The sequence below is a fragment of the Simochromis diagramma genome, unplaced genomic scaffold (assembly GCF_900408965.1).
Source record: "Simochromis diagramma unplaced genomic scaffold, fSimDia1.1 OVJJ01000603.1, whole genome shotgun sequence".
Taxonomy (NCBI): Eukaryota; Metazoa; Chordata; class Actinopteri; order Cichliformes; family Cichlidae; genus Simochromis; species Simochromis diagramma.
The window spans coordinates 10,189,550-10,205,140 of record NW_024387414.1 but is presented as its reverse complement, the minus strand read 5'-3'; the positions used below and the strand labels follow the sequence as shown (position 1 = coordinate 10,205,140).

Here is a 15,591-nt window from a genome sequence, read left to right as displayed (position 1 = left end):
AATAATAAAAAAAAATGTAGTTTTTAAATGGTTATTTCATTTAAGGGGGAAAAAGCGATTGAAACCTAACTGCGAAAAATTCTTATGTACAGTTGTTTGATGATTTCCAAATCTGCAGTAGCTCCGTGAGACCTTTACAACTGGTGTCTAAAATTCTCCTTCTTAACTCTTCACTGGGTTCCTTAGACTTTCCCATTGTTTTCAGTATTGGTTAATACAATGAGTTCTTTCAAACAAGTCCTTTTCATGCTGGCAAAGAGAAACTACCAGTTGTAGTTGATCACGATCACCAAACAGAAGACCTTGGCCCTATTATATTTTCTCCCGCCTTCCTAAATTTTCTTTCCTGTCTGTCAGCTTAGACATTCTCATACTACACATATGTTGCAATAACTGAAATAACAGAAATTGATAAACAGATGAAAGAAACACACAAACAAGAGGAGAATTTATAGAGCTCATCTTGAAAAAAAAATCTAAATATATTTGGCACAACATTGCATTCAGATCATAATTCCGATTGCAAAAGCTGCCAGGCAAGACTGCTTTAAGAAAAAGAACCCTTAGTACATCTTATTTAAAGATTTGAGTACAGATTGGAGCCTGTATACTTTTGACCCTGTGTGGATTAGCGAAAACTCAAAATGAATTCAGACCTTTCCACTAAATTCTTTATCTTAAGTGATTAAAGATGTATGCTACACAATCATGTCACTTGATAATGAGAACGATTCTGTTCCCTTCACAGGCAAAACAGCAAGGCTATTTTAAAAAATGTTTCAAGGCTAAGCTAAATACTAGCTGTCTGTGGACAGCTAGTATTTACAGTAAACATAAATTAAATCTTTGCTATCTGCATTAACCGTAATGTGATATCTGCCCAGTTGGTGAGAGGAGGAGGATTGGTCAGGTACAGGACTAAAAGGCTCAGAGCTCCCAGTTGATGCACACAATCTGAATCTGGGTTTACACTTGAACATGTTGCCAGTAAAAGGTAATACAGTCAGGCTCTGATGGACGTGGCTATCAAGCTGGAGGCTATCAATCAGCCCCAGCTGGTTTTGAATGCGTCCCACCACGCAGTGCTCTGGCCCAGGGTGGAGGAGGAAAAGTCAGCTATTTCACGCCCTCAGTTTGGACACTTAATCACACAGATGCACAGGGTATTTCCTTTGTGTTCCACCCTTGCTGATCTCTTGCAGAGCTGGATCCAAGGTAAGCAGCAGGTTGGACATGGATAATGAGCCCTTCTCTTCTCCAGCTCACAGGGCAGCCATCCAGACCTACCAGTAAACAAAAATAAAAACTGCTGTAACAACCGGCCATTAGCCTTTTGTTGACAAACTGCTTGTTTCCACTTCTCATTATGCTGGCATCCAAGTTTAAATTAGCAATGTGGTACCAGTTCCTAATTTTTGTGGTTCTTGGCTTAAGTGGTTTATAAAACCCATAACTATCCAGGTTGCAACAGGATAACAATCAATAGGTCGTCTGTTATCAGTGATGGGTCTCCTGCTCGTTATGAGACCTGTTTGGGATTAATTCCGCTATTTATCACAAATGTGACATCCATTAGATGGGGGAGAGAAAAAAAACTGATGGTAGATTATGAACTGTCCATGTCCATATGAGACTGAATTCCATCAATAGCAAACCTTTCATTGAAAGAAATGACCTCATTATTCATTCATTCAACCTTGGAGGAAATGAGCTACAGAGACGGTAAGAACAGGAATGAGTTTTATAATGGAGCACCAACTGCGGACCAATGTTACAAGCCAATGTTGAATATCACAACTGACTTAAAAAAAAAAAAAAAAAAAAAAAAAAAAAAAAAAATAGCCTCAAGTTATAAGGGTGCTCCATTACCACCTAGTGGTGTTTTCTAGCACAAACAGAACCTGGAAGGCCAACTAACCATTTAACTAATTCTACTATTAAACCATTAGTTGAAACACTAAAGAGGATCAAATCTGTTTATCTCATTTACCCAGCACACCACCTGTTCAAGTAGTTTCCCTTTGGGAAGTTGCAATAAATTATTGCCATCCAAAGAAACTAAACCAAAAATTGGAGCTTCCTCTGCTCCCTGCAAGATTATCGAAGCAGAGAAAGTCTCCAATTTGATCCCATGCATCCACTTCCCTTAAGTTGTTACTGTTGCCTTCACACTAGATGCATCTATGGGTATGTGACACTGATGCAACCATACTGTCATCTGACTACATTGGTCAAGTTTAAATGACTTCAGACATACAGCAATGTAATCTGAACATTTCATCATAATTGTTGGTGCACCGCGCTAGTTCAGATACCCATCTGAGCAGGTCCTATTATTTATTATACTAAAAATGGCATAGATTCTTAGATACAAGTTAAAAAAACCAAAACCTTAAAATCATGTTTAAAGAGAAGCAGATGGACAGTTACTGAAGTCACTGCCACATTTCTTTTGGTCTTGTCAAGATACTAGGTGAGGAAGGCTAAGCAAAAGCTGACACCTGAATAATTAGGCAAACACCACCATCTACTGGAAAATGTAAGACATGCACTCAAACGCTAATAAAATTAAACTGCATGGACATCAGCACCTGCAAAAGTACAGTACAGTAATTATGCATGTGTGTAACCAAAAAAAGTTTTACACTTTAGTTTCAAAATCTGTTAATTACCGTTTAGGCTAGAGTAACATATTGTACTCCAACACCAGGTTTTCCAGTGTATATTCTACCTTTTGCCCTGGCAGCTGAAATAGCCTACATCTCCAATTCAACCCCAAGATGAATAAGTAGAGATCATCTTACGTCCATACTTCTAATCAACTTGTATAAATAAAGAAATAAAAAAATTCATAAAATTCTTTATTCATAAACTTGATGCAAGTTTACAAATTACTTTACATGGTCAAAATCACCCTTGCAATGGAAAAGAAAAAAGAAAAAGAAAAGAAATTAAACGAAAACAAAGCATGCCGACAGTGCATAACTTTATAACCCGGCCACCGCAGTTAATGAAGCAAGGTGAAGAACCCAGTTTCAGGCTAGTTCAGTCCTCCGATACGTTACTCGTCAAGCCAAGGTTTTGTTAGTCAGACATATGTTGGTGTAATAAAAGCTCTTATTTGGAGCACAACAGACTTGAGTACACCATTACCCCAAAAGGTCAAGTTAAAGATGCAGGATTATAATTGATCTGATGGCACACGAATCTGAACTGCGGCTTTTGTTGGGAACCCTGGCATCTTTGAAAAAGTAATCCAACCAGGTAGGATGTCTTGTAAGTCCATGAGTCTCATACTGTAGCTGACCTGGTTCATTAAACAGCACACAGGGAGAAACAATTCTGTGCACTGATGTAGTAGGAAAGCACAAGTACACGTGTGTTGAAAAACATCTATTAAAAAAACAAAAAAAACAAAACAAAAAACAAACAGCCAACCACTTGTCTTTGGTTGCTTAGGGGAAACGATCCACTGATAAATGGACATGCAAAATACAGCAATATCAAAGACACAGGGTAGATGTTTCCTTAACTCCTGATCAAGTGCTTTATAATCAAAAAACATCTCTTCTCCATTTTGTTAAATCATTCCAAACACTTGCCAAGTAAATATTAACCTCAGAATCCTATCTGCAATTTGACAATAAAACCTACAGGTAAAAAGGAGGCGTAGTTTTAAAACAGCCCAAAAAAAAGATTGCCAAATTCAATTTTTTTTTTCCTTTTTCATGACGATATTCTGAAGCAAGAGCTTGGAAAATCGAGTGTGCAGTATGTATTCCTGAGTTTGCTTCTCCAGATAATGCAGGGGTGGGCTCAAAAATATTACCGGAGTGAAGTGAATACCAATGCACATCATAACAGTTAACAACCATGCCAATAATCCATAGTCATGTTGAGATTGTTGTGGTGAGAACACCACAAGAGGGTGATTCTCGCCATATCCTGCATGCCAGACGTGCTGAACACGAACAAGCTCTACGCTTTGTACCCATCTCACACTGTTGAGACCGAGGTCAGTATCACTGAGGAAATTCTAAATAAACTCAAATATGAGGAACGCCTGTATGAAATAGCATAACTAAGCTTTCTACGCTGGTCATCAGGACAACATACTGAAAACAATGCAAGTAACCACACAACAGAACACCCACAACAAACGTGTAACTGCATTAATTGGAATGCTCCACAGTTTCTGCATATTATTCACATTACATCAAAGCCTCAGCATGCTGAGGGGTACAGCAGCGCTGAGAGTGGTCATGAATAGTAACCAGAGAGGTGGTAATGGGAAGAGATAGGTCTTTCCTGTGGCAAATCTGAACAAATATTTATCAAACCTGACCAAATATTCTGGAAATGGAACAGCCTCGAGTTGATCTTGCCAAGTGTGAAGCTAGAATGGTAAGGAAAGGTAAATGGAAAGGTATATGGTCAAGACTATTGCTGTGAATTTGTAGCTCTGACTGAACTTTAAAACAGCCATGAGGTCAAGGAAAAGTCAGCAGGTAAAAGGTCACTTTTTTCCTAGACTGCAAAATTGGAAAAGTGGTCAGGATGTAGACCAGTTACAATAACTAAGCAGGTAACTATACTGTTAAGGTCTTAAGACTAATTTTCAGCTCAACAAAACTCCACAAGACTGTCTTCACTGCATAGCCTTACTGAGGTTCGTCTGGTTTAAGTGATTAGATATGAATAGCCAAACCTTTGGCATGCCAGGAACAGCTGCATCTATGCCAATATTGTTAGGGTCATTGTAGTTAGAGGTGCCATCAAATAAGGGGAATGATTACTGTCACTGCTGTCAATAAAATAAGGATATATATATATATTTATAAAAACAACAAAAACCGCAGTAGTCATAAGCTTACATAAGAACATGGTGAACTTTTGTTTCCTTCTGCAAGAGTGTCAATGAAGCAACTTTCTTACTCTAAATGGGTCTTGAGAAGTTGCAGTGCCCCTGCAGTTAATAGTCAAGAGTATATTGTAATACAGTCTCTGCCCAGCCAAAGACCCCGACAAGGTTACATTATAAACAATTAAATCCTTTTGCAGAAATACAAATGTACATGTTTACATGTGGAGTTAAAATCAACTACATTACAGTGTAATCCAATCCGAACATGCCCCTGCTTTGCCTGATGAGATTTTCTATGTTGCCACTCAGGCACCACATCTCTCCTGCAGGAGGTGGTCCAGTGGCTGCTTGGGATGATAACAGTGATCTCCAAGCCCAGGAGGATGCTGTTCGTCATTATGGGCTGTGCCACTCAGACTGGAAAAGTCTCATCATCTTCTTCCTCAACTCAAGGTTTCAAGCTTTAAAAGACAGAGGTTTGAAAGCAAACTATCCCCAGAATCATGTTATTCCAGAGGAGGGGTCTTGGCATGAAAGATAATATATGAGCACAATATTACAGAGGCCATCCAAGGAGAGAAAAGGTGGGGGTCCTTCCAAACACTAGCATTTAAATGTCCTTCCCAGCTACCAGTGCATCATATTAGGGAATGTCACAAGCCATTCTCAGATCCAGTTTGTGACCAGAAAGGCCTTGTCTGGCAACTGGAACATCAGACTGCCACTGCTGGAGGATAAAGCCATGCCGCACCTTTCAATCCACAGCCAGCAAGTAACGTTGGCATGCTCAATGCCAAAACCAAAGGGTGAGAAAGCACATAATATTGAGTCTACCGATTTAATGGAGTATGGGACAAATGTTGAATGGAAAAAAAATAATCTGATTGCATCAGACAACAGAAGTATAAAGGGAAGTAATATCTGAGGAGAGGACACTTTTTTCAATAGCTAATGAAATTGGATGTAAATTTCATGTAGAGGTGGGATGTCTCTGTGTTTGTGTGCTAGTTTTTGGGTTGTCAATTAATGGGAAATTTGGTATAGAGTTCCAAGTGTCATGTAGATAACAAAAATAGTTTGCAGGATAAAAACAATATTGGTCGCAAGGAAAAGGAAAAGAAAAATCTAAGACATATGGTCCCAGTTCAGGAAAGGCAACAGTCTGTATTAGCCGTCCTCCTTAGGGGGTGTGTACCAGCCTAGGAAAGGAAGATAAAGGAAGACGATGACTACAGGGTAAAGAAAAACAAAGTCAATAATAGCGAATGTCAAAATGATTGACCACATTACTTTCTACCTCACTGGCTTGCATCTGAATTTAGCAATATGTGTGGTGACTGGTGCAAGAACCAAAACCACCATGCAAATTTTTTTTCAGTTGTTAGACTAAGGACATATAGTGCACATTAGGATCTGGCTTTGTATGTTTGTTTTTTCCCCCAGCAGTCCTTTTCAATTGCATTCATTGCCATTAATCATATATATACTAAATATGTTCAGTTCCTAAATTCTTTATTTTATTTAATCAAAGACAGGTTTTATTGTAGCAGAGTGACATGAATCAGAAGCAGACTACATTCAAATGTAGTCCATGTTAGGTATATATACACCACAGTTAATGATCCAATATCCCTCATCTTTAATGGCTGAGAGGGTTTTGGTTTCAGTAAACAAGGTCTGCAATGTATTCTGTATGAAACTGGAGACAGAAAACACTCACCGTTCTTTTCATGGATCTGAACCAGGGATTTGTAGGACTGCTGTGCTCTGGCAAGATTGTACTGATTCTGCATTAAAAGATGAAAATGAAGCCAACTTTACCATGAGCACTGAGTTTAGGATAACACTGGAGAATAAGCAAATTGCAACAACAGCTGTTTCCTACAAGAAAAGGAGATTATTATCTAGCTAGCTCTAACTTCAAGACCAAAACAGTGTGCAAGGTAGATGATAATGAAGACACTTTTTTGTCCTTCATACCAGACTGCATTCACAAACACCATCACCATTCAAGCTAGACTGCACCTGTAGTGCACCACACACTACCTTCAGTACTAAAGTGTTAAGAATTCTGGGTTAACACATAATTTCCTTGGGGATTAATAAAAAGTATTCTGATTCTGATAACAGAGATATTTTAAACTACAAATACAAAATCCAAACTGTTCCACTTCCATTAATTTGTCCATTTTTGGACAAATTGAAAATTTACAGGGAATAAAATGTACAATAAAACCTTTATACAGTGCAAAACCTGTAGCAACAGTAAAATGATGTGTCCCTTTATTCTCAGACTCACTGAAGTCCTATTTACATTAATACCTACTCTGATCGACTCAGCATGGTTTGCCACAGTTTTCAATTAGGTCACAGTACCTGGTACCAGATACATTTTTAGTACCTGCTCAGATCGCTCGGGTTTCAAGTGATACAAGCAGGTACCAAAATGTGGCGTCTTCAGACTGCATGCCACCGACTGGCTGGTCAGTAGCGCATTCGAGGAGTCATAAGAGCGTCTCGTTCACGGAAAAATGAAAACCGCCATTTTCGAAACCCAGCAACGAGGGATATGGCTACAAAAAACAACTTGCCTCAACATCCACCTTTTTTGTAGCGTTTGTGTCACATATTAATTAGATCACAGGACGCTCGGACAAGCTGCTATGATGACAACCACACAAGTTAGGTAGTACTGGATTATAATGGAAAACCCGACGATCCGAGTTGAGTCGTGGCAATCCGTGGGGAGTTGATCCGAGTAGGTACTAATGGAAAAAGGGGCTTAAGTCATCAATTGTATATATTTTCACAAATGGGCTGGTGTGGTCCCCTGTCTGACTCAATTTTACTTTCTTTTTGGTATCTTTTTTTTAACTATCCAACTTATAATAGACTAATCTAACATCAAACATGAAGACTGGCTTCATTTTAAGACTCTATATGTAGACTATACAAGCAAACCTGCAACATGTTTTACACAAATAGCCTTAAAAGTGGTGTACTGGGAAAAACACAGGTGAACTACACTCATTATCAGATCTGTTGTCATTAGGAAAGAATAAATTGCAATAACTGAAAACTATTGCAATGTCATGCCGAGAAAGATGAAAAGCCGTTTTTCTTCCTATCTGAGACAGCCTGTACTGTGCATCCCTACTCAGTCCAATTTGATAGGAATTAATAAACAAATCCAACATTCACTACCAAAACAAGAGGCTGTTGCACAGTATGACTGGCCATCACTTAGAACCATGTAACTGTGTGAAAGCCCCTGTCACTTTGGTTCACATAATTCACTATGTGAATCCACCATTATATCAGAGCTGAAATGAAGCTTCCTCACTTACTTTATTGGCTCCAAACTGCACTCTGGCTTTTCCTTTAACTAAAGTGGCATTGATCTGCATGATAACAGACTCAATGGAATAGGCACTGCTCCAACCCTGCAATCAGAAAACCAAATGTCAATAACAGCAGGTTTAAATATAAATAAATTATATGTATATATATATATATATTTTTTTCAAAGAGTAGAAGGAAAAAAACCCCATTGAAAAACAAACCAAGGCAATACCTAAATTTGCCGTCTGCGTTTTATGAAACCATTCTAAAAATACCTGTTTAGTAAGAAGTTCCATGCACAGGGCACCTCCGCCAAGAACATAACTAAAGCACGGGAAAGGAAACAATAAGGCAGAGTCACTTTTTAAATCTTACACTAATGCAGTCTCTGCTTGATAATGGCAACTTAAAAGGGAAGAAATTATAGAAGTGTACCAAGAAAATTAACTTACCCTCCAGAAAGCACAGGAGAAACTACCCGGACAAATGGTGGATCAAAGGGGAAATTATCCTGCAGAAGTAACCAGAAAAAAGGTACATTTACTTCAAAAGACTCCTACATTGCTATTTTACTTTGATTTTGTTAGCAAAACATCAAGTTTACTTACTTTATATGAGAAGTTTAGTAAAATGTAGTCCATTCCCTCCTTTTCCTTTAGCACTTGTAAGTCACTGTGTAAAGGGCTATCTGGATCCACCCTGTAGGTCATAAAAATCACAGTTTGCCTTTTTGCACATATATAATTTTTTTTTTGTTTTTTTTTAAATTCATGACTCAATATCCTAAAGTTACTTACGTCCTCAGTTTGACGTGCCATTCGTATAGGCTGTCATTAACAAGTTCAACTGAATAGATGCCTGCAAAAGAAATTGTTTAAAATTGAACCTTCAGATATCTGCAATTGCAAGGCCTAGTAGCAGACTCCCTAATAAACCCTGTCCTTTTGATCAGCTCCCTCTTGAGAGTGGTGCGTAAGACACAGAGGCAAAATATAAAATGCATTTTGTTTAATATGACCCACCGTCACATGCTGTCAGCCAATATTCTTATTCTATGGTGCGTTGCTATAGAAAGATTATCAGTAAACAGTAAAGGGTGTAGATGCCTACAGTACAATCACCACACCCACATGAGTGTTCATGTCCTGACCTCATTAGGACAAGACAGAAAGAGTAAGGTACCTCACAATGGTGAGAGTAAGGAATTGAGCACACTAAACATCTTCCCAAATACTTTCCTCTGACCATGTAAATGCCACGGCTCTCTATTGCAATGCCTAACGTTCAAAAATATTCCTCCATTACAAACAAAGACAGGACCCATGATACATTTATGTGTGATTATTTTGTTGCTCAAAGGTTAAACAAATCATTGTGTACTGTTTATACCTGTCTTATAACTCTGAGACCTGTAGATCTCTCTTAGTTCCTTCATCAAACGGTCAGAGGCTTGCACTGAGCCAGACACAGCTCCCTGGAAAATATAAAACAACTATAAAAGACAAAGAATGCAGTCCTAGGGGTAAAGCTGCCATTTTTACTTAAGCTGGGCCAGTATCAGAGACAAAGCTTTATCATATCAGACATCAATATTTATATCAGTACCCCACATTGAGGGCATCTTTTGTTGTGTGTGTGTGTGTGTGTGTGTGTGTGTGTGTGTGTGTGTGTGTGTGTGTGTGTGTATATATATATATATATATATATATATATATATATATATATATATATATGCACATGAAACAGTCTATGAACTAAAACAGCTACATTCCTGGGAATATTAACCCCCCCAAAATAAACAACTTTAATGTTGTTTTCAAGGGCAGAAGTTTAAAAAAAACAAAAAAGTTCTTCACTAATGCAATCACTAATGACAAACGGGGTATACCGAAATGCTGCATAGATTAATGAATTAGAAGCAAGGTGTGATAAATATTAACCGGCCTTTTTCCCTGAAACTTACATTCAAATGGTCCTGGCGCTGGTTCTTTCGGATCTTCTCCAAGATTGCCAAATTCTCCTTCTCAATCCCATCATCCTCAGATTTCTTCCCATCTACGGGCTCCTCCTCTTTCATTTCATAGTGGTCCAAATCCTCGATGTCCTGTTGGATCATACTTAATATTTCAAACATTTTAAATAACAACAGCATACACATATACAACAAAACAAAAAGCCCACGGTTAAGACAATTGCAGTGTGATAAGATGAGAAAAGTTATTAGTGTTTGATTTTATGATGATAGTCATACATGCATAACTTGTGGATATTTTCATCAATCATTTTTCAAATTATAATACATAAACAAAGGCCAAAAGTACTCCACATAAAATCCATACAAATTAAGGAGTCGAGGGGAAAAAATATAAACAAAGACAAAAAAAGTCAATTCACAAAGCATGACTTGGGCTTACTGGGTTTTACTTTAAATTTGACCCTGGGTAGCAACAGCATTACCGCATTCTTGGAAGAGACCTCCGTGCACAGATACCAAGACGATTAAAAGTATTTTATAACATCTAAATTCTGTCTTTTTGTTGATCAACATTAGTATGAAATATGAATTATTAGAAGCAACTAACTGTATCATACCCCACCCCTTCTCCTTGAAGCAATTTTAAAATCTTGTTCTATAAACTTAAACATACGGTCTGAAAACAGGTCATATATTTGCAACTTAATGTTTGCAAGAAGACTTTTGAATTCTGTTTTCACATTTATCCCAGAAAGTTGCTTTCAGACCATTAAACACCACTGAGGTTCCAGCTAATTTTTTTTAAATAAATAAGACCTTAAAAAAATCTGATCTATTGGTTTCTCTCATTACTTAATGATAGAGCTGTACTACTGATAAATCTGTTAACTAACTAACTGTATTCTTGCCGACTTTCCTTTTTTCATATTTACTAATATGTTAGCTCTTTTCTACTCTTACTGACCAAAGGAGCTTAAAATTCAAACAGTCATACAGCATATATTACACTTTATACAGCATATATCACTCAGACTCACGCACAGCCCTGATTTGGCTGCAGAAGTTGTGTTGCCTTTAGCACCCATGCGTTTAACCTGTTCATATATTTTTAATCTTATAGTTTTTTCTTACTTTGGGAAAGAAAAAAAAAAAAAAATCAGCAGACCCTTTCCTGTTGATAACTATGAGGAATGTAAAGGCAGATAAGGAACAGAGATTCTGGGTATGTTGAATTTGTTTCAAAGTACAGGCTCCAGAGTAATGCGTCAGGTTTTTTAGACTGAAGAGGATGACTTACTTCTCCCATTTCCTCCTCATCTTCTTCTTCAGATGTGACCTCCTCTGTTCCATGCTACACACACAAAAAACAACACAGACCATAAGGAGTTAATTAGTTTGCAAAATAATATTTTAAAAAACAGGAGAACACATTTTACTAAACATGGGAAGTGCCAATTCACTGACTTGAAGAAGAGCCTCACATGAATCACCAAGGGTGTTTATAATGTAGAGGGTCATTTCATAACTAACTATAAAGTGGTTTCTGAGTGCAAAATAAAACATCCCAATCTACATTAAGGTATTTTAGCAAGGCATATTCATTAGAAGTAATCTGAGAAGCTATTGTCCATTAGGCTGGATTTGACAACATCAAGTGGGTAGACTTGCCTTTCTGTCTTGTCCCACTGGGCCTGCAGGCAAGGGCTGGTCCAGCATCTCCACATCAGGATGTTGGGGAAGATTATACAGTCGACATAGGTCACAAATTAGTTTCTTCAACTGCTGTAAAAGCTTGAAAGTAAAAACAAAATAAAGAATTGGAGCAACTATACAAGTTTGCAAATAAGAATACAGAGCAAGGCCATATAGCAGAAACATTGACTTTCACATGTTTCTGAAAAAAAAAAAAGTTGCACACACTATGAGTATAGGAATCAGTTTTGGACAAATGACCCACATATAACTTTTAAAGCTAAGAATTAAACATAGAACATTAGCAGTGCTGCAAACAAATGTGGGAAGACTAGCATTGTATTTAGGCAAAAGGATGGATGACAATCTTTAAACAGGTGTATTATGCTGTTGTAAATTTAGTGCAGCTGAGAAACTGTACCGCCAAAAACATCTGCGCTTTAAAAAAAAAAAAAAAAAAAAAAAAAAAAGTAACAGAGATCTTATCTATCAACAAAGACAAAGGTTTGTCTCACTCATGTGTCACACAGCTTCACAATGTTGTAATCCTTATATAGACCAAATTAAGTAGCAAACAAAAATAAATCCAACCAAAAAAAAAAAAAAGCCCTCCTGTCCAAACACTAACACTTAAATACAACATATTTGTGCTACAAACACATGTAGAAAAAAGGGCTTTAACACCCCCCCAAAAAAAATTCCTAATGTACACCTCATACCAGGGATAAGAACCTACTTGAATATCTGACTACTTGTCAGATATTTTGACCTCTAAAGTTGTCCTGGTGATCTAATATGACTGGAACAAACAACAAACCTGCTCGTTGACATGCTTATCAAATTCCTTAAGTACACGCACACACTGATGCACGAAAGATTTTTAGATTTGAAAGCCTATGTAAAAAGGTGTGCATTTTGTAAACACAACACTAGTTAAAAAAATTAAAATTAAATTAAAAAAAATAAAGGGGGGGAGACAAACACCAAAGCAGAAACTAAAGGAGCCAGTAGAAAAACAGAAAAACATCCATGGCGCACAACAGTGTGATACTACAGGTAAACGAATGAAATTAAAAAAAAGAAATGAAGAGAGGCAAGTGATGAACAAGTGCATCATGGGACACCCCCAGCAGCTTGAGCTTATAGCAGCATACCTAGGGGATGGTTAAGGGTCACCTGATCCAGTTCGCACTATAAGCTTCATCAGGAATAGAGAATTTTAAGCCTACTCCTAAAAATGTATGCCTGCTTCCTAAATCTAAACAGAGAACTGCTTCCACAAGAGAGGAACCCGATAGCTGGAAGCCATACTTCCCATTCTATTAGGAACAACAAGAAAGTCTCCACTTTGAAGAATTTTGAATTAAATTGTGAATTTAACAGGTAGGCAATTAAAAGACACTAATATGGAATAAATATGAGCCCCATGTTAGTCTTCTTGCTGTAGCATTTTGAATCTTTTCGGGAAGCATTTAGGTTAACAAATAATATGAAACTACAATATCTAGCCTAGAAGTATGAACAAAAAAAATACATACAAGTTCATATTTAAGATATTAAATTTTATCTCATATTTTAAAAGAAATGCATTCCATCTGTTCTTCGTTTATTGTACTAATCTGAATCCAGCTGTTGTAAACTAGTGGTTTTCGACATGTAGGTCTAGCCTAAAAATATGCTCCTCTATACGCCTGCAGGTGCAGTTTGAATGACTAGGGGAAAAATAAGGAGTGACACTAAAGTTGGAGTTTGCTTATGCTAATAGTGTCTTGGATTAATCTAAAATGCATGTTGGAGCCATCTGTATTGTTGATAACTGCTTAAAAATATGGAAATATGTTTCGCCCTTTAAAGTGAGGCCAGCTTACATCATTATTTGGTTAAGGTTTTGAGGTTGTTAAAGTGATGAGCAGCTCTATTCCTAAAGTGTCCCATGTCACAAAGCGCACTAAGAATATAAGGATATCTACCAGAGTGCTGCCTTTTCTCACATCTTCCAATCTCTCCAAAACTTGAGCCAAGCTCGGGTCATCAGAGTCCACAAACCAAATTGGCGGTGTAGATGGATAAGATTCCTAGAAACAACAAAAAACACAACACAATGATACCAATGCGTTTAACACTTATTTACATGCGTTGCAGGATTTTTAACGCATTGAATTTTACAATTATATACGAAAATTGGAGTTGACGACATTAGCATTCTGGATGCATCGTGAGCTAAATGCTGGGATTGCCTAAAAACATTGCGTAATGTGAACTGCCTCAACAAATATCACCCAACAAATAGCGAAATGACACTGATTATTTCAACTATGTAAAACCTGTCCCGCTTAGCGTCAGACTGTACGGTTGTGAAGGTAGCTTATTACCGGACTATCAACTTAACCGGCTAACTTTAGCTCGCTAGCTACCAACAAGGCAAAACCCCGGCATCTGAATTCTCGTCCACTTACCGTTATATTACAGTGGATAATTAATAGCTTTTCCCCCGTTACATTAAACTGGCAACTCAGTTCGTCAGGTTTCCAGTCAATTATCCTGAATCGTTCGTGGTTTGGATCAAAAATGGACTCCAAAAACTTCAGTTCGGCCTTCAGCCCCGACACCGACATCTTCCACGCATCTCCGGCTGGGCCGCTGGGGAGGGGGAGAAGTCGGGACTTAGCTTTCAGCTAGCTAAAGAAACAGCGTAAACTGTAGTAAAAGAAAATGACTATAAAAAGTGGCAAAGAGATGGCGGTCTGCCCCAGCGGATTTAGCTGGATACGCAGTGCCAGCTATAAGTCCCCTCCGGTCAAATTTCACCACAAACGGATGTATTTGCTAATGAAGCAGCTAGTTAGCTCCTAGCTTTAGTCAACGCCTGAAAACAGCGCAGTGCTTGACAAGCTGCTAGCGAACGAGTTAGCGAGCTAGTCCGTTGTTGTCTTTCCGTCTATTGTTGTTGTCTGCCTATGATAACAACATTTTAAGGCTCTCGCGGTGTTCTGAGACCGTCTCCTTACAGTCCCATCGTGGTGTTCTTTATTATTTACTTAATCGGAAATCAACTATACACTCTGTACGATCTGACCTAATATCCCGCTACAGGGGTAGTGTTTTTCATCCCGGTGCACAACTGTAGCTGGCCTCTTGTGGGGTTTAAAGATGGCGTTCCGCAACCTCCCCGCTCCTGCAGAATCCCAGCATTCAGTGCGTCTTTAATTTATTTTTGGTGTGAGAAAATAAAGGTAAGTTCATGATAATAATGTCATTTAGTCAGGCATTTATTTGAGGACAAAACTTTCACTCTGATGTTCATTTCTTTGCAAGTAAAGCTAATTAATTTCCTAATTTACATATTTTATACAGAGTAAAATTTCCATGCACAGAACTTAGAATTTAGTTATTTCTAGTGCTTTGAGCATAATTGCTCAAAAAACACAGTGTTGTACAAGTGTGGGTGTGCAATAATGATTAATGTTGTCTTACAGGGGGTCACATGTTGTTCCTGTTATATTTCATAGGGGAGCAGTGCCACCCTGTGCCACCCTTTAGACATGCCCCTGACCAGGGGATGATATCAGCACAGATATAATGAGGCTTATCTATTTATTTATTTTAAACAGCTAGTAATTGATGTCTGATAAAGCAGTAAGTTATCATTTATGAGGTGAATCCATTTGTTAATATTATATGATGAGTTCTGGCTAGCCTTGAATATGAGCAACCAAAC

At 37.9% G+C, this 15,591-nt stretch overlaps 1 protein-coding gene across 2 annotated transcripts; it reads right to left on the bottom strand.

Annotated features, from left to right (window-relative positions):
* Positions 1 to 645: 645 nt before the first annotated feature.
* On the bottom strand, positions 646 to 15,045 carry ube2q1 (ubiquitin-conjugating enzyme E2Q family member 1). 2 transcript variants are annotated; one of them, XM_040011303.1, is made up of 13 exons: positions 14,330 to 15,045; positions 13,844 to 13,948; positions 11,850 to 11,972; positions 11,479 to 11,532; positions 10,170 to 10,310; positions 9,596 to 9,680; positions 9,004 to 9,064; positions 8,815 to 8,905; positions 8,659 to 8,717; positions 8,482 to 8,530; positions 8,212 to 8,307; positions 6,585 to 6,651; positions 646 to 1,283 (listed from the first exon to the last, which is right to left on the bottom strand). In XM_040011303.1, the coding sequence occupies exons 1-13, from the start codon at positions 14,486 to 14,488 to the stop codon at positions 1,147 to 1,149; spliced, it is 1,227 nt and encodes a 408-aa protein (XP_039867237.1). In that variant the 5' UTR covers positions 14,489 to 15,045; the 3' UTR covers positions 646 to 1,146. The 2 variants fall into 2 exon arrangements, with proteins under 2 accessions (XP_039867237.1, XP_039867238.1); XM_040011304.1 differs by lacking the exon at positions 646 to 1,283 and adding an exon at positions 2,849 to 6,063 and having other exon boundaries at positions 14,330 to 15,041.
* Between the last annotated feature and the right edge of the window lie 546 nt (positions 15,046 to 15,591).